Raw genomic sequence first — 26,466 nt, forward strand, 5'->3', positions numbered from 1 at the left:
TGTGAGTGTGAGTGTGAGGGAGTGTATGGATGTTTCCCAGAGATGGGCTGCGGCTGGAAGGGCATCAGCTGCGTAAAACATGCTGGATAAGTTGTCGGTTCATTCCGCTGTGGCGACGCCAGATTAATAAAGGGACTAAGCCGAAAAGAAAATGAATGAATGAATGAATGAATGATATGGGCTGAATTTAAACAAGCAAATGAACTTTAGTAATGTTCAACTTAATTCGTTTGTTTAAATTAAGCCATATAAATTGTTTACATCCACTTACCTTAATTTTTTTTTAGTAAATGCTTTGAATCATTTTTTTCAGTGTACGTCACTAGCCACTTTGGTCAAACTTTAAGTCATTTTACTCTAAATTTATCTCAGTTTGGATTTTATTTGTGATGTTTCTGATCACAATTCATTAAATGAAGTGTTCAGGCAGTGTAAAACTAATTTTATTAGTAATCAAACTTTGAAACATAGGCTTTCCAAGACAACAGAGCTCTAAATCACTGCACACAACAGACTGATTATGTAACATACTAATGAAGTAATCTGCAGGTCAGTCTCAGCTTCCTCTCCAACACTTTACTGAGCCCAAACTCAGGGTTAATGTTGAGCTGTTACCGCTGCTGTGTTTGGGCTTTGGGTGCGGTGTGCTCAGACTCGGCAGTTTTCCATCTAATCGTCCTCTATCTGTGAATAGAGGCACAGAAATTAAAGCTTTTGATCCGTAACGTAAGAGTATCATTCATTTTCCTTCGGCTTAGTCCTTTATTTATCAGGGGTCACCCCAGTGGAATGAACCACCAACTATTCTGGCATATGTTTTGCGCAGCGGATGCCCTTCACTGCAACCCAGTACTGGGAAACACCCATACACTCTTGCACTCACACACATACACACTCATAGACTATAGCCAATTTTGTTTACTCAATTCTCCTATGGCATATGTGTTTGGACTGTGGGGGAAACCGGAGCACCGGAGGAAACCCACGCCAATATGGGGAGAACATGCAAACTCCACACAGAAAAACCAACTGGCCCAGCAAGGACTCGAACCAGCAACCTTCTTGTCGTAAGGCGACAGTGCTAACCACTGAGCTCCCGTGCTGCCCTAAATAGGAAAACTATCAAACTAATTTATAGAATTTTTTTGATGAAATGCTAATGGTCTAATCCGATTCAATTCATTATGCTAAGCTAAGCTAAAAGTGACCTGCCAGAACAAGAAATCGGCTAAATGGATTCAGAAATGGTTCAAGTCAACAGTTTAACTCTAGGAGACTTGTAAAATAAACCTATTTTTTATTAGAGTGTTCCTTTAAAGGGATAGTTCACCCAAAAATGAACATTTATTTACTCAAGTGGTTCCAAACCTTTATGAGTTTCTTTATTCTGTTGAAAAAAAAGAAGATATTTTGAAGAATGCTGAAAACCGGTAACCATTGATTAACATAGTAGGGAAAAAACAAATTCTATGGAAGTCAATGATAAGAGTTCTTCAAAATATCTTCTTTTGTGTTCAACAAAAGAAAGAAAGTCAAGCCGAGTTTACATTTTTGGGTGAACGATCCCTTTAAAATGACAGTGCTTTCAATTCAAACTACAAGACTGAGGATTTATTTAATTTAGTATTGGTCAACTGGCCCCAAAAACACCAAGACTCACTTCTGAAGGGAAAGCTGCGGGACAGGGCATGTGTGCTGGGTTTAGGGATGGGATTAAAGCCAATGCCCACCCAGGTTGAGCCTCCAGTGCCATCTAGTGTAGAGTTACTGCATCTGTGCGCTCTTCTTTTACCAAATGTGTACCTCTGACGCAGGCCAGCCTAAATATTAACACAAAACAACAGAATTATATTGGACAATTCGTTTTTTTGTTTTTATTCAAATGTAATTCCAGACTAATTTAAAAACACAAATAAGTTTTGAGATAAGAACTATGTATTTTATTTCATTTATTTAACTCATAATTCAGAACTTTTGCATTGTCTCCCTAGGATAATTTGTTTTCAAAGTAACACATTTTAGTAACAGAGAATTGTTAATCTTATAAACAAAAACATAAATGCATTCCATAATACCTACACCTTCCCCAGGGGGAAAAAGTATGAATAAATTTGAATACATTAAGTAATTATTATGATTATTACATATTTTATATTACATTATCAAATATAATTTTTGAGCATTAATATATTTATTTACCATTAATAAAATAACTTTGTCATAAGTGGAAGAACAGAAGTAACATTAAAATAATTATTTACTTTATAAAAAAATGTAAATAAATTACATCTCTCTCTCTCTCTTTCTCTCTCTCTCTCTCTCTCTCTCTCTCTCTCTCTGTATATATATATGTATATATATATAAATTAAATAACAATAACTTATTTTAACATAAAATAAAAACATAACATACCCATATTGATAATAATAAATATTATAATTAATATTATACTTTTATATTTATTTTATAAATTATTTTTGTACTATTTTTGTATTGAAATCAATCAATAAATGAATAAATAAACTAATAATTAAATAATTAATCATATTGTGCTATCTTATATTGAAATCAATAAATAAATACAAATAAACAAACAAACAAATGAATAAATAAACACCATAGAGGACTTTGTCTACGTTTCCTCACCACTTTGGATGGCTTAGACAGCTGACATGATGGAAGGCAGATTAACTCTTTTATAGCAATCTTTGGAAATGAAGACCTTTGCAGACAAACATCGGTTAATTATGAATAAAGTATATTGCACTTTTACTAAAAACTAGTAAACTAGTGATAAGAAATAAATAAATATGTATATTTCATGTCAGAAACTCATAATCATGGTTTAAATATGTAGTGTTTAAATGTTCAATACAGCATTCTTCTATACAGTGTTCTATACAGTATACACATGGCAGGTGTGTACTATATATACACACAGAATATATATATAAATATACTATACTGTATATATATTCTTGATGCTGTGGTTTGTTTGTAGTTGTGGCTTACTGCTGTGTGTGTGTATGCTGAGGCTGATGCCGCAGGTTTGGGATCCACATGAACACCGGATGCTTAGTAAATTCTGAGCAGCCGCTCACAGCACTGACCTCCACTGTGTTTAACTGCAAAAAACACGCATCAGTCGATTATTATTATTGTATATTATTATTGAGTACAGTATAAGATATGTCAGGGTTATGCTTCATTCGTTTCTATTATTTTATTATTGTGTATGTGTGTGTAAGTGTGAGTGAGAGTGTGTGTATACGGGTGTGTGAATGTTAATATGTGAGTGAGTGGCTGTGTATGTGTGTGTGTGTGTGTACAGGTTTAAGTGGTTTACAGGGACACAAAGTTGTAGGTTTTGACATACCTTTACTTTGTTTCGTTTGTCTGTGGTTGTGCTGGATACAGGCATCATGGATTCTGCTAATGAAAGATCTGCCCTGCCAGACAGTAATTAGAGATTGACAACAATGTGACTGAATAATAATAGCTTTGATGGTTCCCCATCTTGAAAGACGTCTAAACACAGAAGTCTTGATTAAAAAAAATAAATGTACGAATGAAAGGAACGAATGTCTGCACATGTGAAGTCTTAATCTGATGACTGGTCTATTTTTGGACGATTGTTTGATGTCTATTAGATTTTCACTGACAGCCCAAATTTAGCCTTGTTTTAGCCAAGACTTTTAAGTCTAATAGACATCTTATAGACATCTAAAAATAGATGGCATCGACAATCTATTAAACATTTAATAATAGCCCAAAATTAGCCTTCCTTTAGCCAAGACTTCTATGCTTTGATATATCAATCAAATTTTTGTATTGAAAAGACGTCTAATAGACATCTTATAGACATCTAAAAATAGACGGCATTGAAAATCTAATAAGCGTTTGAAAGCAGCCCAAATTTAGCCTTGTTTTAGCCAAGACTTTTAAGTTTGGATCCAGCAACTATTTGTTTGTGTTGAAAAGAAGTCTAATAGACATCTTATAGACATCTAAAAATAGATGGCATCGACAATCTAATAAGCGTTTAAAAACAGCCCAAATTTAGTCTTCTTTTAGACAAGACTTTTAGTTTGGATCCAGCAATCATTTGTTTGTGTTGAAAAGAAGTCTAATAGACATCTTATAGACATCTAAAAATAGACGGCAATGAAAATCTAATAAGCGTTTAAAAGCAGGCCAAATTTAGTCTTCTTTTAGCCAAGACTTCTATGTTTGGATATATCAAGCATATTTTTGTATTGAAAAGAAGTCTAATAGACATCTTATAGACATCTAAAAATAGACGGCATTGAAAATCTATTAAACATTTAAAAGAGCCCAAAATTAGACTAATCATCACATTACACAAAAATTAATGTCTACACATGTGAAGTCAGTGTATTTGATGATTAGTCTAATTTTGGACGATTTTAGACGTCTATTAGACATTTACTGGCAGAACAAATTTAGTCTTGTTTTAGGAAAAGACTTCTGTTTGGATACAGCAAGCATATTTTTGTGTTGAAAAGAAGTATAATAGACATCTTATAGACATCTAAAAATGTACGGCATTGAAAATCTATTAAACGTTTAAAAATAGCCCAAAAATAGACTAATCATCACATTACACAGAAATTAATGTCTACATATGTGAAGTCTGTGTATCTGGTGACTGGTCTAATTTTGGACTATTTTTAGATGTGCATTGGACATTCACTACCAGCCCAAATTTAGCCTCGTTTTAGCCAAGACTTCTATGCTTGGACATATCAAGCTTATTTTTCTGTTGAAAATAAGTCTAATAGACATCTTATAGACATCTAAAATAGATGGCATTGAAATCTTTTAAACTTTAAGAATAGCCCAAAACTAGACTAATAATCCCATTTCACTGAAATGAATGCCTACACATCTATTAGATTTTCACTGACAGCCCAAATTTAGCCTTGTTTTAGCCAAGACTTTTAAGTTTGGATCCAGCAATCATTTGTTTATGTTGAAAAGAAGTCTAATAGACATCTTATAGACATCTAAAAATAGATGGCATCGACAATCTATTAAACATTTAATAATAGCCCAAAATTAGCCTTCTTTTAGCCAAGACTTCTATGCTTTGATACATCAATCAAATTTTTGTATTGAAAAGACGTCTAATAGACATCTTATAGACATCTAAAAATAGATGGCAATGAAAATCTAATAAGCGTTTAAAAACAGCCCAAATTTAGTATTGTTTTAGCCAAGACTTCTATGTTTGGATATATCAAGCATATTTTTGTGTTGAATAGAAGTCTAATAGACATCTAAAAACATACTGCATTGAAAATCTATTAAACGTTTAGGAATTGCCCAAAATTAGACTATTCATCAACTTAAACAGAAATTAATGTGTATAGATGTGAAGTCTGTGTATTTGATGACTAGTCTAATTTTGGACTATTTTTATATGTCTATTGGACATTTACTGGCAGCCCAAATTTTGCCAAGACTTCTATGTTTGGATATAGCAAGCATATTTTTGTGTTAAAAAGAAGTCTAATAGACATCTTATAGACATCTAAATGTCTTCACATGTGAAGTCTATATAATCTGATGACTAGTCTATATTTGGACTATTTTTAGATGTCCATTGGACATTTACTACCAGCACAAATTTAACCTTGTTTAAGCCAAGACTTCTATGTTTGGATATTTCAAGCTTATTTTTCTGTTGAAAAAAAGTCTATAGACATCTTATAGACATCTAAAATAGATGGCATTGAAATCTTTTAAATGTTTAAGATAGCCCAAAACTAGACTAATAAACCCATTACACTGAAATTAATGCCTACACATGTGAAGTCTGTGTATTTGATGACTAGTCTAATTTTGGACTATTTTTAGACGTCTATTGGACATTCACTACCAGCACAAATTTAACCTTGTTTAAGCCAAACCATCTATGTTTAGAAATCTGGGGTCTGATCTACTGGTGTATTATTCTGACCTCTTGATCTTCTGTGTGTGTTTTGTTTGTTTGCAGCGAGAAACATCATTCAGAGTCTCTTCAGTTTCAGTGCTGACCGGTGGCCTTTCTGTACCTGCTCTCCTCCATCCAGTCCATTCAGAAACATCCACAACACTCAAAGACGGAAGGTGCTCTGTTACCATGATAAAAAGGCAGAATCTGCATTATAAATGTTAAATAGGTGATAAGCAGGGTAAGATTTTGTATTGTTTTTCTGCACAGATGTAAAGTAAAAAATCTGTATGTTTATTGATTAATGATTTTTAAGAGTATAGGAGCTCAAATTTAACACATTGGTAACACTTTACAATAAGTTACCATGCTAATTAATGTATTTATTAACCTGAACGAATAATGAACAATACATTTATTACAGTGTTTTTTCATCTTTGCTAGAATTAGTGGTAACACTTTAGTTTGTCACAATTCACGCTATGAACAAACTATTAACTAACACTACTAGCTTAATAAAGTACTAATTTGCTGCTTATTAATAGTTAGTAAGGTATATAAGTTGTGTTTAGGTGTTTAGGTAGGATTAGGGATGTAAAATAAGATCATACTTTATAGCTACTAATGAACAGTTAATATCTTAACAATGGGCAGGTAATAAGACAGTGGTTAACAGCATGAATTGTGAGCTGAACTAAAGTGTTACAGAATTAGTTAATGAAAATAAAGTTAATTTTAGTTCCTGTTTACTCGCAGTGCATTGACTAATGTTATCAAGCACAACTGTGGATTTTAATAATGCATTAAAATGTTAATTATGACTATAATTAATAAATGCAGTACTGGTATTGTTCATTCTTAGTTTACGTTCATAAATACATTACCTAATAGAACCTTCAAAAAAATAATTTCTTAAAATTATTTTACATTTTATAATGCAAATCCTATAATACATCCACTAAAAGGCATAGAGAATAATACTTTACAAATTGAATTGTACATAAATCATCTAAACATTTGCATATTTACCAATAATATTACTGAATTTAGTATAAAAAAATGAATAAATATATATTTACATGCATTTACATTTGTAGATAAATAGACTGAACGATGGGCTCAAACATCTGTGTAAATCTGCGGGCACAGATTCAGCAGATGTACATTGAGTTGTTGAATGTTAAAGAGCACCTATTATGCCCCGTTTTACAAGATTTAAAATACGTTTCTGATGTCCCTAGAGTCTGTGTGAAGTTTCAGCTCAAAATATCACGCAGATAATGTTTTATAACACTCTGAAACTGACCCTTTTAGGCTTTAATCCTAACTGTGCCGTTTTGGAGGCTGTCGCTTTAAATGTAAATGAGATTGTGCATTTTAAAAAAGAGGGCGGAGCTACAGATGCCTGTGTATCAGCATAGTGGCAGATTCAAAAACAAATGTCCTATGCTAATGATGGTGACTAGTAGGCGGGGCTTTCCCCTTCTGATGACACATACAAAGGGAGAATGTCAATCAAAGTGTTCCTGCAGACTGTTTATATCAAGTCTGATTATGAAAAATACAATTAATTTATGTTCACCATTAGAAGCTGCTTATATTCACACACTGCTGTTTAAACCCCTTATTAAAGTGATTTTTTGTATAATAGGTGCCTTTAAAGTGATGTGAACTCACTGTGTTTGCTGCTGGATCTCCTGATGGGCGCTGGGCTGCGGTGTTTGACCCCTCGTGCCCAGCGGTGCTCTGTGTCCCAGCAGCACAGGTGTGAACACAGCACCTGAAGACAATGAGCTCCTACACACTCACTGAAACACAACAGCTGAGCTCAGCGGTGCATTGAACTTGTTGTATTCATATATTGAAAAGAAAAGGTTTGTTTAAGATGCAGGGAAGTAAAGGGAAAGGTTCAGTGATGTGGGTTTTAGGATTAAGGAGTAAAGTGTAAGTATGGATGTTTTTACAGAAACTAATTATCACTTTAATTATGGAGGTCTTTTAAAATATAACTATAATGTAAACGCATGTATGTACACATTAAATGCATTGTATCAAATATTTCTGTTTTTTCTTATTGGTAATATGTTAAAATAACTAAATCTTAAAGGAATATGGCTCACACTTAAAATAATGATGCACGGCTGTTGGTTTAATTTAATTATGTTGACATTGAATAACTCAGCTTGTGTGTTAAAATTAAAAGGGTTGTGTTAACACAAGTAGAAAATGTTAAATATTGGGATTACTTATCATTTTTAATCATATAATCAGGTTTCACATAACTGTTGTGTTTAATTAACAATGTTTATTTTAGTTAACATATTGTTAACATAAAAAGGTAAACCCAGCACATATTTTTTGAGTGGAAAACACACCCTAACAAAATCAGACCAAACCATATAGAAATCTGATATTAAAAAATGAACTACGGAGCCTATATGACATACAAAATAATGTTCGGATTTAACATATATTGCTGTCGCCTCACAGAAAAAAGGTCGCTAGTTCGAGTTGGGTCAGTTGGCATTTCTGTGTGGAGTTTGCATGTTCTCCCCGTGTTGGTGTGGGTTTCCTCCGGGTGCACCGGTTTCCACCACAGTCCAAACACATGCGCTATAGGGGAATTGATGAATTAAATTGGTGTGTGTGTGTGTGTGTGTGTGAGTGAATGAGAGTGTATGGGTGTTTCCCAATGATGGGTTGCAGCTGGAAGAGCATCCGCTACATAAAACATTTGCTGAATAAGTTGGCAGTTCATTCTCCTGTGGCGACCTCTGATGAATAAAGGGGCTAAGCCGAAAAGAAAATTAATGAATTAATATGTGTGTGTCATAATGACACAAAATATCCAGTGAGCGGCAGTTCTGTGGGCGCAAATGCCTTGTTGATGCCAGAGGTCAGAGGAGAACGGCCAGACTGGTTCCAGCTGATAGAAATGCAACAGTAACTCAAATAAGCACTCGATACAACCGAGGTCTGCAGAAGAGCATCTCTGAACACACAACACGTCCATCATAATAATCTCAGACTGGTTTCTTGAACATAACGAAGAGTTCACGGTACTCAAATGGCCACCACAGTCACCAGAACTCAATCCAATAGAGCACCTTTGGCATGTGGTGGAACGGGAGATTCACATTATGGATGTGCAGCCGACAAATATATATATATTAGATGGTTGGAAAAATATTATGGAGAAACGGCAATAAAAACAGTCCCAAACTAATCAAAAATAAAGACATGCCAATCTACATCAACGCAGACTATCAGGCTTTATACTCATAAACAATTTGTTTTTATAAATAAGCTCAAATATGTCAACCATTTAAACCGCAGTCAATGTTAACAAATGAAGCCTTTGTTAGGTTTGTGTGAGCGAAATAATTATATTTGTATCTTTAATCCACTTACCTCATTTGTCAGAAATACAGCAGCTCATACTCGCTGTCGTAAACAGACTTGTGACTGCTTGTGTAAAGTTTGGTTGCTTGGTAACCGCAGCAGAACTTTACCCGCGCTAATGCGGATCTCTATGATGCGGATGCAATATTATGGTGAGAAACTAATATAAACAAAAGGTTTTCGTCCATTATCGACCTACGTTATTGTATATATATATATATATATATATATATATATATATATATATATATATATATATATATATATATATATAGATATATATATAGATAGATAGATAGATACTGGTAGCCATTTTCTTATGATAATATAAATAATTAATACACCACAATTAAATAAAACAGCACAATTAATGAGTAATTAATGAACTATTCTAGCAGTTTAAATATACATCAATACAAGCACAAATTAAATATATATATAACGATTACTGACGTGTAGTTAAAATTGTTAAAATCGAAGAACAGCTAAATACAGTACAATAAGAGAGACAGTACACTACGGTTAAAAAGTAATGTAAATTCATGTATATTGTTTTTAAAATAGCCCCTTTCGGTTTTGCTTTCATATTCTCAGATGTAGTAATAATTAAACAACATTTTTGATTTTTTTTTTTTTTTTTTTTTTTTTTTTTTTTTTTTAAATATATATTATAGGCGTTGTGTGACGTCACGCGCATGTGATCCAGTGGCGGGTCAGCTGACGCCAGCGCAACCAGGAAGCGACCGCAGAGAATGAATATATGTTAATATTTGCAGGCACCGTCAGTACTTCATATCTGGAATAGAAGTAAATCTGTTCACGCGGCGGTTTGTGGATAAATTAGAGGCATGTTTGGGGCAGACGACGAGGATGGAGATTTTCTGTCTCCCAGTGGAGGGTGAGTGAGTTTCTGACGGAGAAAGACGCAGGCGAAAGTCTCCAGACAAACACCATTCACTTTTATAATAACAGTAATTACATATATTTCCCCGAAACTATTCGAATGCAGCGGGTATATAGGAAAGATATGTAATTAGCTTATCTTTTTAACTTAGTGAGTGTCACTCATTGGTTAATAACGAACACATTATAGCTTGGAGAAACTTTTATGGCGACCAAACTGCGTGACCAAAGCAGAGAATCATCAGTTGTGTTCAATAACACCGAGTTGTTTTCAGCATTCATCACTGGTGTGTTGAATTGCTTATCGCATGACTTCCTCAGGTCATATGATCATATGGCGAGTGATATTTTAACCGTCCTGCTGCTGAAGCTTCCTCTTGTTGCTTTTTCAGTTTCACTTTAATAATCTCAGGCTGTGTAGTCATTTAAGATAGGTAGTTTACACTCACTGGCCACTGTATTAGGTACTTCTTACTAGTACCAGCTTGGGACCCCCTTTTGCCTTCAGAACTGCCTTAATCCTTCGTGGCAGAGATTCAAGAAGCTACTGGAAATATTCCTCAGAGATTTTGCTCCATATTGACATGATAGCATCACACAGTTGCTGCAGATTTGTCGGCTGCACATACATGATGCCAATCTCCCGTTCCACCACATCCCAAAGGTGCTCTATTGGATTGAGTTCTGGTGACCGTGGAGGCCATTTGAGTACAGTGAGATCATTCTCATGTTCAAGAAACCAGTCTGAGATGATTCACGCTTTATAACATGGTGTGTTATCCTGCTGGAAGTAGCCATCAGAAGATGGAGACACTGTGCTCATAAAGAGATGGACATGGTCAGCAACAATACTCAGGTAGGCTGTGGCGTTGACACGATGCCCAGTTGGTACTAATGGACCCAAAGTGTGCCAAGAAAATCTCCCCCACACCATTACACCACCACCACCAGTGATACAAGGCAGGATGGATCCATGCTTTCATGTTGTTGATGGCAAATTCTGAGCCGATCATCCGAATGTGTCAGCAGAAATGGAGACTCATCAGACCAGGCAACGTTTCTCCAATCTTCTATTGTCCAGTTTTGGTGAGCCTGTGTGAATTGTAGCCTCAGTTTCCTGTTCTTAGCTGACAGGAGTGGAACCCGGTGTGGTCTTCTTCTGCTGTAGCCCATCCGCCTCAAGGTTGGACCTGTTGTGTGTTCAGAGATGCTCTTCTGCAGACCTCGGTTGTAACGAGTGCTTATTTGAGTTACTGTTGCCTTTCTGTCAGCTGGAACCAGTCTGGCCATTCTCCTCTGACCTCTGGCATCAACAAGGCATTTGCACCCACATAACTGCCACTCACTGGATATTTCCTCTTTGTCGGACCATTCTCTGTAAACCCTAGAGATGGTTGTGCGTGAAAATCCCAGTAGATCAGCAGTTTCTGAAATACTCAGACCAGCCCGTCTGGCACCAACAATCATGCCACGTTTAAAGTCTCTTAAATCCCCTTTCTTCCCCATTCTGATGCTCAATTTGAACTGCAGAAGATCGTCTTGACCATGTCTACATGCCTAAATGCATTGAGTTGCTGCCATGTGATTGGCTGATAAGAAATTGTAACGAGCAGTTGGACAAGTGTACCTAATAAAGTGGCCGGTGAGTGTATATTGTAATTGGGGTAAAGTTGGTTGTATATTTGCACATTCAAACAAACTCAAAGGTGAGTAAATATAGGGCAAAATTTTCATTTTTGGGTGAACTATCCCTTATTGGGGTAAAGTTGGACACATTCAAACCTTCTTAATATAATTTCAGAAAAGTATTGTTTGCAATTTCCAAATAGGGAAATCACATCAGCAGCCACTGACTATCAAAGTACAACATTGTTTACAGTCAATTAAATAGTGCTAATGTTATTTTGAAGTCATTCTTGCATGAGATTCTAGATTAAATATTTAAAGTAGCATGGTAAACAATATAAAGACCGCCACATACTGTTAAAAAAAATTGCATGTGATAAAGGCTGTTTATCAGCAGCCTCATGTCAATCATGTCAGTATATATATATATATATATATATATATATATTTATATTTATGTATATATATATATATATATATATATATATATATATATATATATATATATATATATATATATATTTATTTATTATTATTATATCTATATCTTTATATATATATATATGTTATTTATTTATTTTTTTAATTAAGCACAAAGCTGACAAAAACAATTATCTGACGGAGTATACACAAACCTGCGCATTATTCAGACACTAGATGGCGCCAAACCGTCAAAAACTGGTGTGACAGACCAGCAGTTACATATGAATGTGGATGTAAGTATGTGTATATGAACACTGACAGTAATATTCACTGATGGTCAAAGAGATTCGATCTTCCCGTATGTGACTGTTATTTAGTGGTTGTTATCTGGGAATAACATACAACTGCTCAATCAGTATCGAGTATTCCAGACAGCAATTTAATAACAATAGTGAGTTAACAATGACCAACTTTATTTCCATTAACAAATGTGAATAAATACTGTGATAACTGTATTGTTCATTGTTTGTTCATATTAGTTAACCAACATTAGCTAGCACAACCTTATTAGTTAAAGTATTACCAAGAGTTTATATAACCACATATTCAGTCCACATTGACATTGGTTTGCATGAGTATGAATCTGCTGGTGAGGATTGTAGAGGTGTGTGTGTGTGTGTTAATGCCGCTCACATGCTGGTGTTTAGAGACGTGCGGATCAGAGCCGGGCCTCAGTCTTTGGTCACGAGGAGCTTTTTTCTACCTACAGGCTCCAGATCTGCTCAACGCATACAATATTATTACATGCAGTTGGAAAATCCGAAGCATTAAATCATGCACACGCTGGCTATTTCTGCATAGCTGTTAGCTTTAAAGCAACCGCCTCCGAGTCATGCAGGGACGCTGGCCTGTCTGAGCATGGCAGAACTGCAAGACAATGACTACAAGTGGAGGGAGATCCATGGGTCAGTGCCGTTTGTGTTAATCTTGTATCTTTTTTTTAACATCGGTTGTGCACTTTTTATTTTATCTCTGCAGGTTGTTTAACCGAAAAGTCATTGGGTTAAATTGAGGTCTGCTTTAATTTGAGAATTGAGCATCGTTTATAAACTCTGAGCAGAGCTATAGAGGATTTACTTGCTGCCTTTCTGTGATTTCAGAGCAAAGTTAGCATCATTGTTTGGACTGGATCAGGCAACCAGCCAAGGGAATGAGTCTTTCCAGTATACGGCGCCCAAACAGCCCCGCAAGAGCTCCGGCAACTCAGGTGCAGTGTTGTGGATGTTACAAAAAAGTAATTAGTTGTAGTTACTAGTTACTTTTCTCAAAAAGTAACTTGATTACATTTTTAATAATGTAACTAATTACAAGGGAAAATAACGATTGCGTTACATTTTAATAGAGACAAATAGCAAAAAGAAATGACAAACTGTTGAATAAAATGAACACTAAATTATTATTTACTAAATATTCTATACTATATTAATGTCGCTGTGAGACAATGTGAGAGACGCCTAAAACTCTAACTTTCATTAAACTGTATGTTGAATAAAACAGACGCTAATTATAGACACTAAAGTAGACACTTATATTAATATCGCTGTGGGACAATGTGAGGGACGCCTATCAAATTTAATATTTTATTGTAAATATTATAAGTTCTTTAGTGGAACAATGAAACTTAATAGATGGTTTAGAAGTATTACTATTTACCTCAACTGGCCAACAAATATATGTCTAAAAATAAGTGATGCTTCTTAGGAATTTAACACACATACAGTATAAATATTACAGTATTATGTTTAGAGTAAACTAACTTTGACATTGGGGCGTCACGGTGGCTCAGTGGGTAGCGCTGTCGCCTCAAAGCAAGAAGGTCGCTGGTTCAAGTCCCGGCTCGGCCAGTTTGCCTTTCTGTGTGGAGTTTGCATGTTCTCCCCGTGTTGGAAGGGCATCCGCTGCGTAAAACATATGCTCAATGTATTGGCGGTTCATTCCACTGTGGTGACCCCTGATGAATGAGTGAATAAGCTGAAGAAAAATGAATGAATGAATGAATGAATGAATGAATATGTGATGCTATACCTTTAATGTTTATCTGATAATTTTATTTTACAGGGCCCTCAACCCAAAAGCCAGCTCCTCCTGCAAACTCACCCGCTGTTCTCTTTGCCACTGCAGTACATGCACACCGATTGTAAGTCGGAAAATATTATTTTATCGATGTCTTATGTTTGTTTATTATAAAACGTGTGTAAATTTCGAATGCTCTACATTTTAATCCTGATTTCCAAAGCAAAGTACATGCTATAATTTACACCGAATGACTATGGTGTTCAATAATTGAGATTTATTTACAATTGTTTTGAAAGAAGTCTCAATTTAAAAACAAATTTAGTTTTTTTTTATTTATTATCATCCCCCTTAAGCAATATTAGTTTTGGATTGTCTCCAGAACAAACCACTGTTATACATTTAAAGTTAAGCCTTTAAATGTCACTTTAAGCTGAATACTAGTGTCTTGAAGAATATCTAGTCTAATATTATTTACTGTCATCATGACAAAGAGAAAATAATCAGTGATTAGAAATGAGTTATTAAACTATTATGATTAGAAATGTGTTCTCTCCGTTAAACAGAAATTGGAGAAAAAGTATAAAAGAATTAAAAGTGAACAGGAGGTCTAATAATTCAACTTTAATAATTCAAGACTTCAACAGTTTATTTTTACTTTGTGCAGTGTTAACGGGCAATATGTGAAACAAGGCAAGCTTGGAGCTGCGGTTCTCGGAAATCACACGACTAAAGAGGTTAGTAAGTGATCGCACGATTTTTCTTTTCATTGAGTCTCAAACGGTGGTGTTTTGTAACGTTCACATGTCTGCACTCGTCCTCAGTACAAGATCCTGCTGTACGTCAGTCAACAGAAGCAGGTGACGGCGGCCAAGATCCACAGCGGCTTCATCCTCACCGTGAGCTCACTTTCACTTTAACTACAGATCCCATGTTTGTTATGTGTGTGTTACTCATCAGTAGGGCCAGACAGAATCTGCGGATGTTTTTTGCTATTTCTGCGGAGAATTTTGGGAAAAATCTGCTGATTTCTGCCGAATTATTTTGGGAGGATCATAAATAAAACCTTAAAGAGCCCATATTATTGGTTTTTGAAAATGCCCTTCCATGTAGTGTGTCACACAGCTCTAAGTGAAGTGAAATATCCAGCTAAGGCTTAAATCTGTAAGTGTACAGTGTTTAAAACTATTGATTCATCTATAAAAGAGTCGACTCATAGTGCTTCAAACGAGTCGTCTTGATAACGAGTCATTAGGTGTTTCTTGATGACGCGGCTACGAAACACAAGTAGTTGCACGCGCAAGCCCGGGAGATTTGAAACCTGCGGCCCCGCCCACTAACAGAAAAAAAGTCACACACACACAGAGACACACACAGACACCGGTCGAATGAAGTCACGCTGTGCAGATGGAGATTATTGACAGTTCACCCAAAGATGAAACCTTAGCAATATAGCCTAGCCTTGAGCAGATCGAGAGCCTCTGGGTTGGGGTAATCGCGGATGTAACTGAGAACGCGGAGGGTGAGGGAGGTGTCGCCACCGCGCCGTCTCTATTCTGGACGCGCCGGCCCTGTGCGTGTGTGAGAGTCGCTGGAATAATTAGGTAAAAATAAATGCAGATTATAAGACCATGAAAGTGTTGTTTGACCTTGCATGCATATTAGACTGTTGTTGGAGACCCTTACAACCTAAATATGACCCTATTTCATGTATAATATGGGCTCTTTAATATATGAAATTAAATGATATCTTTTTAACTTTTATGTAATGTTTAAAATGCAAATCCAATTAGATCCACTTTATTTGGTAAACAAAGCAAGTCTCTGATATAATATCTCTACTAAAAGACAGAAAATATGACTGTACAAACTGCACTGTACATAAATCAGATGAACATTTTCACATTAGTCAATAATATTACTGTAATTAATTTAAAAACTGAATAAATATAGATTTACACACATTTACTCGAGTAAATAAACAGAATTAATGATGGGCTAAAAATCTGTGGAAAATCTGCAGAATTCTGCGCGCACTGATTCCATGTTGCCCTACTCATTAGCTGTTTCTACTCACCTATTTTGGAAATCGCATTAAAAAATTGCCTAATGGAAATGCCAAGATGCACATACATTTTAAAAATATGCATAATTTATGCAAACAACCTGGGTAGGATGTAACTTTTTATCTGAAAAGAAGAAATGTGGGTTAAAAGCAATGGAAATGCATTTACAAAATGAATTCCAGCATGCGCATCAAAAAATGTCATGGGATTTTGTTTTAGGAAGGTGCGTTAATGCACAAAGCCATATTTCCAGCACATTGTAAAACATCTGAAATGTTGTTTTGCTGATTGTAAAACCCCTCAGCCATCACTCCGTCATCACAGTGCTTCAGTATTATTAATATTCTATTATTATTCCCTCCAGAACTGTTTGAGCAACTCTCTGCGCTCCCAAAGAGCGTCTCACGCCTCAAACCCACGGCATTGTTTTCATAGTGTATTGGCTTCCCCCAAAGTACTCTACATTTCTCTGTCTGATATTTGTTCAAGGTTATCAGGAAGTGGCGATTTTGTTCTCTTTGACTCATTGGAAACTCAACGCTGCTTTATTCACTGATGTTTTATGCAATATTCCTGTTTTGCGCATCAGTCTAATTCACCTCTTTGGATGGAAACACAGCTAATGGCTTTTTCACGTTCAGGTCCAGGCCAGAAACTACTGCTCGTTTTATGACGATCAGAGACAGAACTGGTCACTGATGTTCGAAACGGAGAAAGCAGCTGCAGACTTTTCTAAAGAGGTTTGTGTGTAATGTTTTATTTTTCATCATGTGGCGTGCTTTAAAGTGCCTCTTATGCAGTGATGTGCTTGTTTCAGGTTTGTCTGGCGAAAGTGAACAGCGGCGGGGCGTCAGACTCTGTCCTGATCCAGGATCTTGTTCTTGGCGAAGGGCAGGTTGTGGAGAACGGAGACTCTCTAGAAGTGGCCTACAGCGGCTGGCTACTGCAAAACCACACCACTGGACCGGTAAAGAGCATTGATGATAAAATTGATTCAATTAATCAAAATAAAATGAAGGCTAGTTTTTAACAGCAAGCAATGCACTAGTTTTTTAAAATCATATTAAAAGTAATACATTTTTAACATTAGATGGCGCTCTAGGCTAGTTTTTAACATCAGACTGTGCTGTTAGCTAGTTTTTAAACAGTAGATGATGCTCTAGGCTAGTTTTTAAGAACGAACAGTGCTCTAAGCTGGTTTTTAACAGTAGATGGCGCTCTAGGCTAGTTTTTTTTCCAGCATATGGCGCTCTAGGCTAGTGTTTAACAGCTGATGTTGCTCTAGGCCAGTTTTTAACAACAGACATCGCTGTAGGCTAGTTTTAGCAGCAGATGACTGTCTAGGCTAGTGTTTAACAGCTGACGACCGTCTAGGTTAGTTTTTAACAGCAGACGGCGCTCTAGGCTAGATTTTAATAGTGAACAGCGCTCTAGGCTAGATCTTAACAGCGGACGGTGCTCTAGGCTAGTCGCTTTTGGCTAGTTGTTCTAGGCTAGTTGATCTAGGCTAGTTTTAACAGCAGATGGCGCTCTAGGCTGGTCGTTCTAGGCTAGTGTTTAACGGCAGACGACGCTCTAGGCTAGTCGCTCTAGGCTAGTTTTTAACAGCAGATGGGACTCTAAGCTAGTTTTTAACTACAGATGGCGCTCAAGACTTGTTTTTAACAGCAGACAGCGCTCTATGCTAGATTTTAACAGCAGATGATGCTCTAGGCTAGATTTCAACAGCAGATGGCGCTTTAGGCTAGTTTTTAACTACAGACGTCGCTCTAGACTTGTTTTTAACAGCAGACAGTGCTCTATGCTAGATTTTAACAGCAGATGATGCTCTAGGCTAGTTGCTTTAGGCTAGATTTTAACAGCAGATGGCGCTCTAGACTTGTTTTTAACAGCAGACGGCGCTCTATGCTAGATTTTAACAGCAGATGATGCTCTAGGCTAGATTTTAACAGCAGATGGCACTTAAGGCTATTTTTTTTTAACTACAGACGGCGCTCTAGACTTGTTTTTAACAGCAGACAGTGCTCTATGCTAGATTTTAACAGCAGATGATGCTCTAGGCTAGTTGCTTTAGGCTAGATTTTAACAGCAGATGGTGCTCTAGACTTGTTTTTAACAGCAGACAGTGCTCTAAATGGCGCTCTAGGCTTGTTTTTAACAGCAGACATCGCTCTGTATTAGATTTTATCAACAGGTGGTGCTCTAGGCTAGATTTTAACAGCACACGGCACTTTAGGCTTGTTTTAACAGCAGACAGTGCTCTATGCTAGATTTTAACAGCGGATGATGCACTAGGCTAGTCCCTCGGCTAGTTTTTAACTGCAGATTTATAATTATTTTTATAGGGGTTTTCACCTTTATTGATAGAACAGTGGATATTTACAGACAGGGAAGTATTGGGAGCAGAGAGAGGGGAAGGATCAGCAAAGGACCTAGAGCTGGGAATCGAACTCTAGGGGTCAACACGAGCACCTGGGTGCTATTTGTCGACGCATTAACCACTAGGCTAATAGTGCCGATGCTCTAAACTTGTTTTAAACAGCAGACAGCGCTCTATGCTAGATTTTAACAGCGGACGATACTCTGGGCTAGTCGTTCTAGGCTAGTTTTTAACAGCAGGTGGCACTCTAGGCTAGTTTAAAAATATTAACTGCACTACAGTCAGTTTATTTCTTGCTATACAGCTTTATGCAAATTAATTGTATTTATTTATTTATTTATTTATTTATTTTTCCAGATGTTTGACTCGAATCTGAATAAAGACAAGCTGCTGAGGCTGAAACTGGGGGCTGGTAAAGTCATTAAGGTGAGGAGAAAGCAGATTTGATGCCTGTCGTTCACTCATACTGTCGTCTGAAGCGGTGTTTCTCCATCTCTCAGGGCTGGGAGGAGGGCATGCTGAACATGAGGAAAGGCGGAAAGCGGCTCATGGTGATTCCTCCGGCTCTGGCGTATGGATCGCAGGGCGTCCCGAACCGTGTGCCTCCTGACAGCACGCTCATCTTCGAAGCGGAGATCCGTCGGGTGCGTCATTCTCACAATCAAACCTTTACTTTATCATGCTTGATATAGACGTGTGTGATTTTTATCACATTATATGTTCCATGACACCTGTCTCAATACATATTAAACCAGGGCTTCATAATACTGGGAAGTATGCTGTATTCGATGTTGTTGTTCAGTACTGCGATTAATTAAGTTTCTTGTGATATAGCATTTCCCTAGAGAAAGGCTATTTTATTAGTTGTTTTTTTAAAAAAAATCATGTATTTATGTAACAATCATATTAAAATAAAAGGTAATATATGTTGTAGTGTAGAATGCATTTAAATTATGTAGACTCTTTGGCTTATCAGTGTAGATAATGTAGCCTAGTTGACTTATCAGTATAGATAATGTAGCCTAGATGACTTATCATCCAAGATAATGTGGCTTAGTTGACCTATGAGCCTAGTTAATGTAGAGTAGTTGATTTATGAGCCTAGATAATGTGGCCTAGTTTACTTATCAGCATAGATAAAATGGTCTAGTTGACTTATGAGCCTAGATAATGTAGCCTAGTTGACACATGAGCCTAGATAATGTGGTCTAGTTGACTTATTAGTCTAGATAATGTGGTCTAGTTGACTTATCAGCCAAGATAATGTGGTCTAGTTGACTTAAGAGCCAAGATAATGTAGCCTAGATGATTTATCAGCCAAGATAATGTGGCCTAGTTGACTTATTAGCCTAGATAATGTGGCCTAGTTGACTTATTAGCCTAGATAATGTGGCCTAGTTGACTTACCAGTGTACCAGACACATTCTGGAGACACCAAAGATTTATTTTTTACGTCTTGTAAAATGGGGCATAAAAGGGGCCCTTTTAAGGGATGGTTCACACAGATGAACATCTATTCATTATTTACAGACTCTTTATCCTCAAGTGGTTCTAAACTTTTAAGAGTTTCTTTCTTCTGTTCAACACAAAAGACAATATTTTGAGGAAAGTTGAAAACCTGGAACCACTGACCTCCATTATTGGAAAAACAAATACTATGACTGACTTAAAGAGGTCTGGAACAAATGAAGCGAGAGTAAATGATGACAGAAATGTAATTTTTGGGAGAACTATCCCTTTAACTGCTGCTTTCTAGAGAAAAGAGAAAAGTGAGCAGTCTCTCTTGATGTCTGTGCAGGTGAAGTTTATGAAGGATGTCGGCTCCAGAGATTCAGCGTCTCCCTCTCCTGCTCCGAGTGTTGAGAGTCTGGGCCCATCTGAGCCAAACCAGCCTGTCAGCAGCGTGCAACAGGGCAGACCCAGGTCAGATGAACAGGCCTCTGCTGGAGCCTCACACTAGATTATCGTTACACTTATCCAACGTCAATTTTTAATCTGCACAGATTCCTGCTTACGAGCACTTGAATCTATGATCATCCTACGATTTTTAGCATAACAGAAAAAGTGGAGCTTTTGAAGAAAAATATACAAATATTAAAACTGCTCCCTCATGATTTGTTTGTCTATTGTTTGGTCTATGTGTCTGAATGAAATTCTCCTGTTTTCAAGATGTCCTCTTTGTTTACAGTGAGCCTCCTCTTCGAGCGAAGTCAAACTCCCTCAGTGAACAGCTGACTGTAAGTGCTGCTGCTTTTCACTTCTTTCACATTTCTGTTTTTATCTGTTTCCTTTGAAATGAATATAACGGGAGACAGACTGAAGTGTTTTTTTGCGCGCACACACACACACACACACACACACACGCGCACGCACACACATTTATAACTGTGAAAAAAAAATGTCTGCATTAACTGGGACTTCTTGAGAATGTTAATTCAGTATGTTGATGTACTTCAGGGGTCACCAAACTTGTTCCTGGAGGGCCGGTGTCCTGCAGATTTTAGCTCCAACCCTAATCAAACACACCTGAACGAGCTAATCAAGGTCTTACTAGGTATACTTGAAACATCCAGGCAGGTGTCTTGAGGCAAGTTGGAGCTAAATCCTGCAGGGACACCGGCCCTCCAGGACCGAGATTGGTGACCCCTGATGTACTTCCTAATGTTTTTTAATCTGTCTTTAATAATAATGTTTTTATTGTTTCTTTTATTTTTGTTTATGTGAAGCACTTTGAATTACCGTTGTGTATAAAATGTGCTATATAAATAAATTTGCCTTGCCTAATGAAACGCAATCTTAAGTAGGGGGCGGGGCTTTCTTTTCCGCATCATTCCCTCATGGCAAACTTAACAGTAAGAGAGGGTATGAATATGCGTTTGCTATTGAAACCCTCAGATTGACGTTTACAGAAGAGCCACCTCTCCAAATGCAGAAGCACATGATCAGACTGAAGATTACCAAAACAAACTATTTTTTTTGTTGTTGTTTTACTTGCACTGATTAATTATTCACCTTAAAGTCCCCATGAAATCAAAACTAGCCAAATTGTTTTTGTTAGCTCACATTGCTAGTTTTGCGGTGCATGTCGTTAAGCAAAAAATAATAGTTTGCTCTTGTAACCTAAAATTGAAATCTGAAAATGCACGTCCTGTTTGTTTGTGTTAAATTCTCATACTGCATCTGTCTGAGGTATTGGGCGTGGCTAACATACTTAACCACGCCCCTCCATCTGTCTGTTTTGACAAGAAACAGAAATGGTGAGCAGGGGTCCGTTCTTCGTACGTGGATTACTCAATTAGCTGGATTTGATTGTTGACGATTTGACACGATCCAGGATCAATTCGTTCTGCAAAACTCAAAAATCCAAATTCAAAACTCAAAAATCTGAGAGTTGTTGTCATAGCAACAGTTCTGGTAGCTCAAACCTGCTAGGGAGCAGGCATATTTCATGTAAACAGGATTAGATCGGGTCAGTTCAAGCAAAGGTAATACTGAAAGTGTGTTCCAAATGCTGATATTTTCTTACAGTAGTAATCTATAGAATGGGCAAAGCAGTGGCGCAGTAGGTAGTGCTGTCGCCTCACAGCAAGAAGGTCGCTGGTTCAGTTGGCGTTTCTGTCTGGAGTTTGCATGTTCTCCCTGTGTTCGCGTGGGTTTCCTCCGGGTGCTCCGGTTTCCCCCACAGTCCAAAGACGTGGTACAGGTTAATTGGGTAAGCTAAATTGTCCGTAGTGTATGTGTGTGAATGAGTGTTTATGTGTTTCCCAGTGATGGGTTGCAGCTGGAAGGGCATCCGCTGCATAAAACAAATGCTGGATGAGTTGGCATCTCATTCCGCTGTGGCGACCCCAGATTAATAAAGGGACTAAGCCGAAAAGAAAATGAATGAATGAATGAATGAGTAATCTATAGATTATATACACTTGGGAAAATAGTAAAATAGTTTAAAAAAAAAGTTTATATATATACACATTTATAATAATTAATAATATTTACTATTAAATAATTAGTAATATTTATGTTTTTATACATATAAGTTTAAAAATATATTTAAATAAAACTTAGTAAATAAAAGTACAAAAACGGAGTGGTTCTCCCCAAGGGGGATCAAAGAGAACAGTTATTAATATGGATTTTTTTAGATACAAATGGACACTATTTAAAGGTACCAGCTTTAGTACAATTTCTGTAAGAAAACATGCACAATATTCAACTGTTTTTGTTTGTTTTTTACAAAAGAATAATAAATTATGCAGTTATGCACGTTTTGACAGCTAATATGACGGTGATTTGATGCTTTGCAAAAGTTGCAGACACCTTTACCAATATCAAAATGCTTTTAAATTGAAATTCCTTATGCCGATTAAGAAACTAAAATATGCATAGGCTATAGTACAGAAAATCTGCTAAATACTTCTGCTAAATAATTGCTAAATACTTTTGACACGTGAAAGTGTAAAGCCTGCAGACCACAACAAATATGGAAAGTTATTGCGTATCATATTTACCAAACCGTTTACTGTGAATTTGATGTCATTTAGCTCACATGGATAATTGAATGTTAATCAGATGATGTCATTATGCTGCTGTGCCGTCAGCCAATCATTGCATTGCTGATCATGAGTTCGATGATCGATAGATCTGTCCTTCACAACACACACAGCGATCTCAAATCAGTTCATCCAGACATTTTAATCTGATTCGCGAACTTGTTTGAAGAACCAAATTAGCCAGAGATCACTTATCAAGATTAACAGATCCAGGATCTGCCAAAGCATCTTAGATCATTTAAGCGAGGTACGAAGAACGGACCCCAGGAGAAGTCTGTTAGTTTGTAATAGCTCTCCACAAACTCTTCTCCCCATCTTTCTGAATGAAACGCCTACTTTACTACATCCAATTAGCTCGCATAAAAAAAACAAGCCACGCCCACTGTTTTCTCATTTAATATTACGTTTCTCTGCATCACAATACAAAAAAAAAAATGGTCGCAGTTCATAAGAATAACAATGTGAGCTAGCAAAATAAACATTGTCCATTATGATTTTAAGCAGACTTTAATGTCAGTGCATGTCTATTAATAAAGAATAATGACATGTTCAGACATGTTTTCTGTCGTGTTTCAGAATCCCGATGCCACTAAAGCTAAGCTGATCTCCCGGATGGCCAAAATGGGACAACCGATGCTGCCCTTCATTACGGGCACGGCCTCGTCTCCATCACAGCCGGACTCCAGCGACTCCGAGCTCGAGGTACAAACACTGGAGGAAAAAAACGAATTTATCTGATCAAAATTGTGATTTAAAATGTGGTTTGGTTTGATGTGGTGGTTTTAACAGCACCAAAGAAAGACCAAGCATAATCACAAAGTGCGCTACACTGCGCTACTGTTTATTTAAAGGGTCACGAAACACCTAAACACACTTTTTGAGATGTTGACAGTCGTATATGTGTCCTACATTGCTAAAAACACTGTTTGGACACATATATTTCACAAAAAGTTGAAAATTGGTTGTTTTTGCGTTATTTAGAGCAAATTCGTTCTTCCGGTTTGAAACTAATTTTTGAAGCTGCGTCACGGTGATGAGATACTTGCGTGTATTCCAGCATGGAGAGTGGACGTCTCTACCTGCGAGTACATCGTGACGTCCCTGTGTGAAGCATTAATTCATGAGAGAGACTTGGTTCAAACCAATCAGCTCTCTCTATTGTGAAGGAGGTGCAACTTCGATAGCTTCGATAGCTTCGTTTTAACCTGTTACAGTGTTCAGACGGCAGAGAGACGCCACGTTGTGTTGCCAAAACAAGTGGAAGAACAAGAATTTGAAGACATGGGTCGTCAGTGTTGTGTTTATGAATGTGCTGCAACGAAGGTTTTGTTTTCATTTCCCCGCTATGAGAACTCACGTTTGGATTACAATACACGCGACAGAAATATGTTTGTAAGGAAGATTTTTTTACCCGAGAGCTTTTCGCATCTGGAAATGGTGAAATACGTATTTTCCGTCTCCTTTTAAATATGATGCGGCTCCAGTTGGTGTTGATTGTTCTGTCTCTACAGATTTGGTAAGTGTGTGTGATCAGCGTTCTTTGTTTATTCAGATGGAAAAGTTAGTTAGTATGGTCAGCAGTAGTCGTTCAGTTTTTAAAGACAGACCTTAGTCAAAATGATTTAGTAACTACGTTAACAGTAAGTTAATATCAGTACCATATTATAGACTGAAAGATCCTCTGTAAATGCTGCTCTCCGAGTGTAAACGTGTAAACACCCATTACCGTCGTGTAGGATTTTTGCTGCATTTTGTGAAAAGATCGTCTATACACACACGGCTTTCTGACGACTTTTCAAGTTATCGAGAAATACAGGATTGTTTTTCTCACATTCACCGTGCAGTATCAAACACTCATTAAAACTACACTCTTCCGTCGGCGCAATAGCCTAGTGGTTAGCGTGCTGACATGGTGCTGGAGCACTTCAGGGCGTCCTGAGTTCGAATCCCGGCTCGAGGACATTTCCCGACCCTACCCCCCTTTCTCTCTCTCCCACGTCACTTCCTGTCCTATCTAATTAGGGCAAAAAAGGCCAAAAACATCTGGTTTGTCACGGGGGGGCATGAAATGCATCAAATGTTCCTGAATGAAAGCGAAAGTGCCAAACTGCAGTTAAAGTCCACAAATTATTGATTTGGCAAATAATCCAATAACTGATGTCCATGTAAACACACTCACTGTCTTTCTCCCCTGCGTCTGTGTTTATTTTGCCTCTGTGAAAATCAGCGCATGCTCAAACGAAAACTCCCATTTTTATGCAAAACCTTCCCTTTTCCCCTCCCCCGACACTCCCAGCTAAACAGAGCTGGACACACCCACTTTCCTGTCTTTTTTTTCAAACTAGAGGTGTGAAAACACCCTGCTGAGACGGGGGGGTTTCATAACCCTTTAAACATGTTTTTTTTTTTAGCAATCTTTTTATTAGGATGTAACACCATAACACGTAGGCCTGTCACGATATCTATTTTTTGTCATATGATATTTTCCACCAAAATATATTGCATTAAACAATATTATTGTCATTTTAAGACCAACTTATGCCACTCATTCTTCAAATATATTATTATTGAACATTTTTGGTGCAAAAACATGTCAGAAAATGACATTGAGTAGAAAGATAAAATCCGTCATACATGTAATTTGAGTTTTTTTGAGTTCCCCCACATGGAAAATAAACATAATAATAATAATAGTAACTAAAATTACACTGTAATTAAATAAACAACAAATAAATAATAATAACACTAATAATAATAAAAATAATGACAAAAAAATCACAATATTACATTGCAAAAAGGCATATTACATTTCTTTTGTCCATTATGCCACTCATTATATAATGCCAGAATGACAATACAGTAGCATCACAACGCAAGAACACTCTTCCAAAGAACACACAATATTTTATTCTTAAGAATATTTCATTTAATTATAGTAATTTTAACAGTTTAATAATCAGTCTTTGGAATCAGAATGAGAAGATGCAGATCCTAAATAAACAATAATCAATGTTAACAAGGTAAAGAGTAACAGAGGCTGCGCTATCTGCTACCAGATCTATTGTCAGTCATCAGACACCCACATG

General features: G+C 36.8%; 2 protein-coding genes and 1 long non-coding RNA gene across 3 annotated transcripts in view; 1 reads left to right on the plus strand and 2 right to left on the minus strand.

Moving 5' to 3' along the window:
• Positions 1-486: 486 nt before the first annotated feature.
• Positions 487-2,718, minus strand: LOC130233970 (uncharacterized). The gene is made up of 3 exons (XR_008838259.1): positions 2,648-2,718; positions 1,661-1,820; positions 487-684 (listed from the first exon to the last, which is right to left on the minus strand). It is a non-coding gene; the product is annotated as an uncharacterized LOC130233970 (long non-coding RNA).
• Positions 2,719-3,009: 291 nt separating this feature from the next.
• Positions 3,010-9,421, minus strand: LOC130233998 (uncharacterized). The gene is made up of 5 exons (XM_056464277.1): positions 9,369-9,421; positions 7,635-7,765; positions 5,985-6,138; positions 3,378-3,450; positions 3,010-3,126 (listed from the first exon to the last, which is right to left on the minus strand). The coding sequence occupies exons 1-5, from the start codon at positions 9,371-9,373 to the stop codon at positions 3,010-3,012; spliced, it is 480 nt and encodes a 159-aa protein (XP_056320252.1). The 5' UTR covers positions 9,374-9,421.
• Positions 9,422-10,076: 655 nt separating this feature from the next.
• Positions 10,077-26,466, plus strand: part of fkbp15b (FKBP prolyl isomerase family member 15b) — a 47,764-nt gene continuing 31,374 nt past the window's right edge. The window contains exons 1-12 of the mRNA XM_056464588.1: positions 10,077-10,257; positions 13,472-13,578; positions 14,430-14,508; positions 15,052-15,121; positions 15,209-15,283; positions 17,092-17,190; positions 17,268-17,417; positions 19,188-19,256; positions 19,331-19,474; positions 20,629-20,753; positions 21,019-21,067; positions 23,957-24,082. Coding sequence (XP_056320563.1) covers positions 10,208-10,257; positions 13,472-13,578; positions 14,430-14,508; positions 15,052-15,121; positions 15,209-15,283; positions 17,092-17,190; positions 17,268-17,417; positions 19,188-19,256; positions 19,331-19,474; positions 20,629-20,753; positions 21,019-21,067; positions 23,957-24,082 — 1,143 coding nt within the window. The 5' untranslated portion in view covers positions 10,077-10,207. The remainder of the gene's footprint in view (positions 10,258-13,471; positions 13,579-14,429; positions 14,509-15,051; positions 15,122-15,208; positions 15,284-17,091; positions 17,191-17,267; positions 17,418-19,187; positions 19,257-19,330; positions 19,475-20,628; positions 20,754-21,018; positions 21,068-23,956; positions 24,083-26,466) is intronic.

The sequence above is a fragment of the Danio aesculapii genome, chromosome 8, assembly GCF_903798145.1.
Source record: "Danio aesculapii chromosome 8, fDanAes4.1, whole genome shotgun sequence".
NCBI classification, from domain to species: Eukaryota; Metazoa; Chordata; class Actinopteri; order Cypriniformes; family Danionidae; genus Danio; species Danio aesculapii.

What these genes read in the sequence shown, in the direction of transcription:
- LOC130233998 (XM_056464277.1), bottom strand. An exon ending in CACACACAGAAGATCAAGAG is followed by an intron (nt 3,451 to 5,984) that starts GTCAGAATAATA and finishes ACTGTCTGGCAG; the next exon opens with GGCAGATCTTTCATTAGCAG. An exon ending in ACAAACGAAACAAAGTAAAG is followed by an intron (nt 3,127 to 3,377) that starts GTATGTCAAAAC and finishes TGTTTTTTGCAG; the next exon opens with TTAAACACAGTGGAGGTCAG.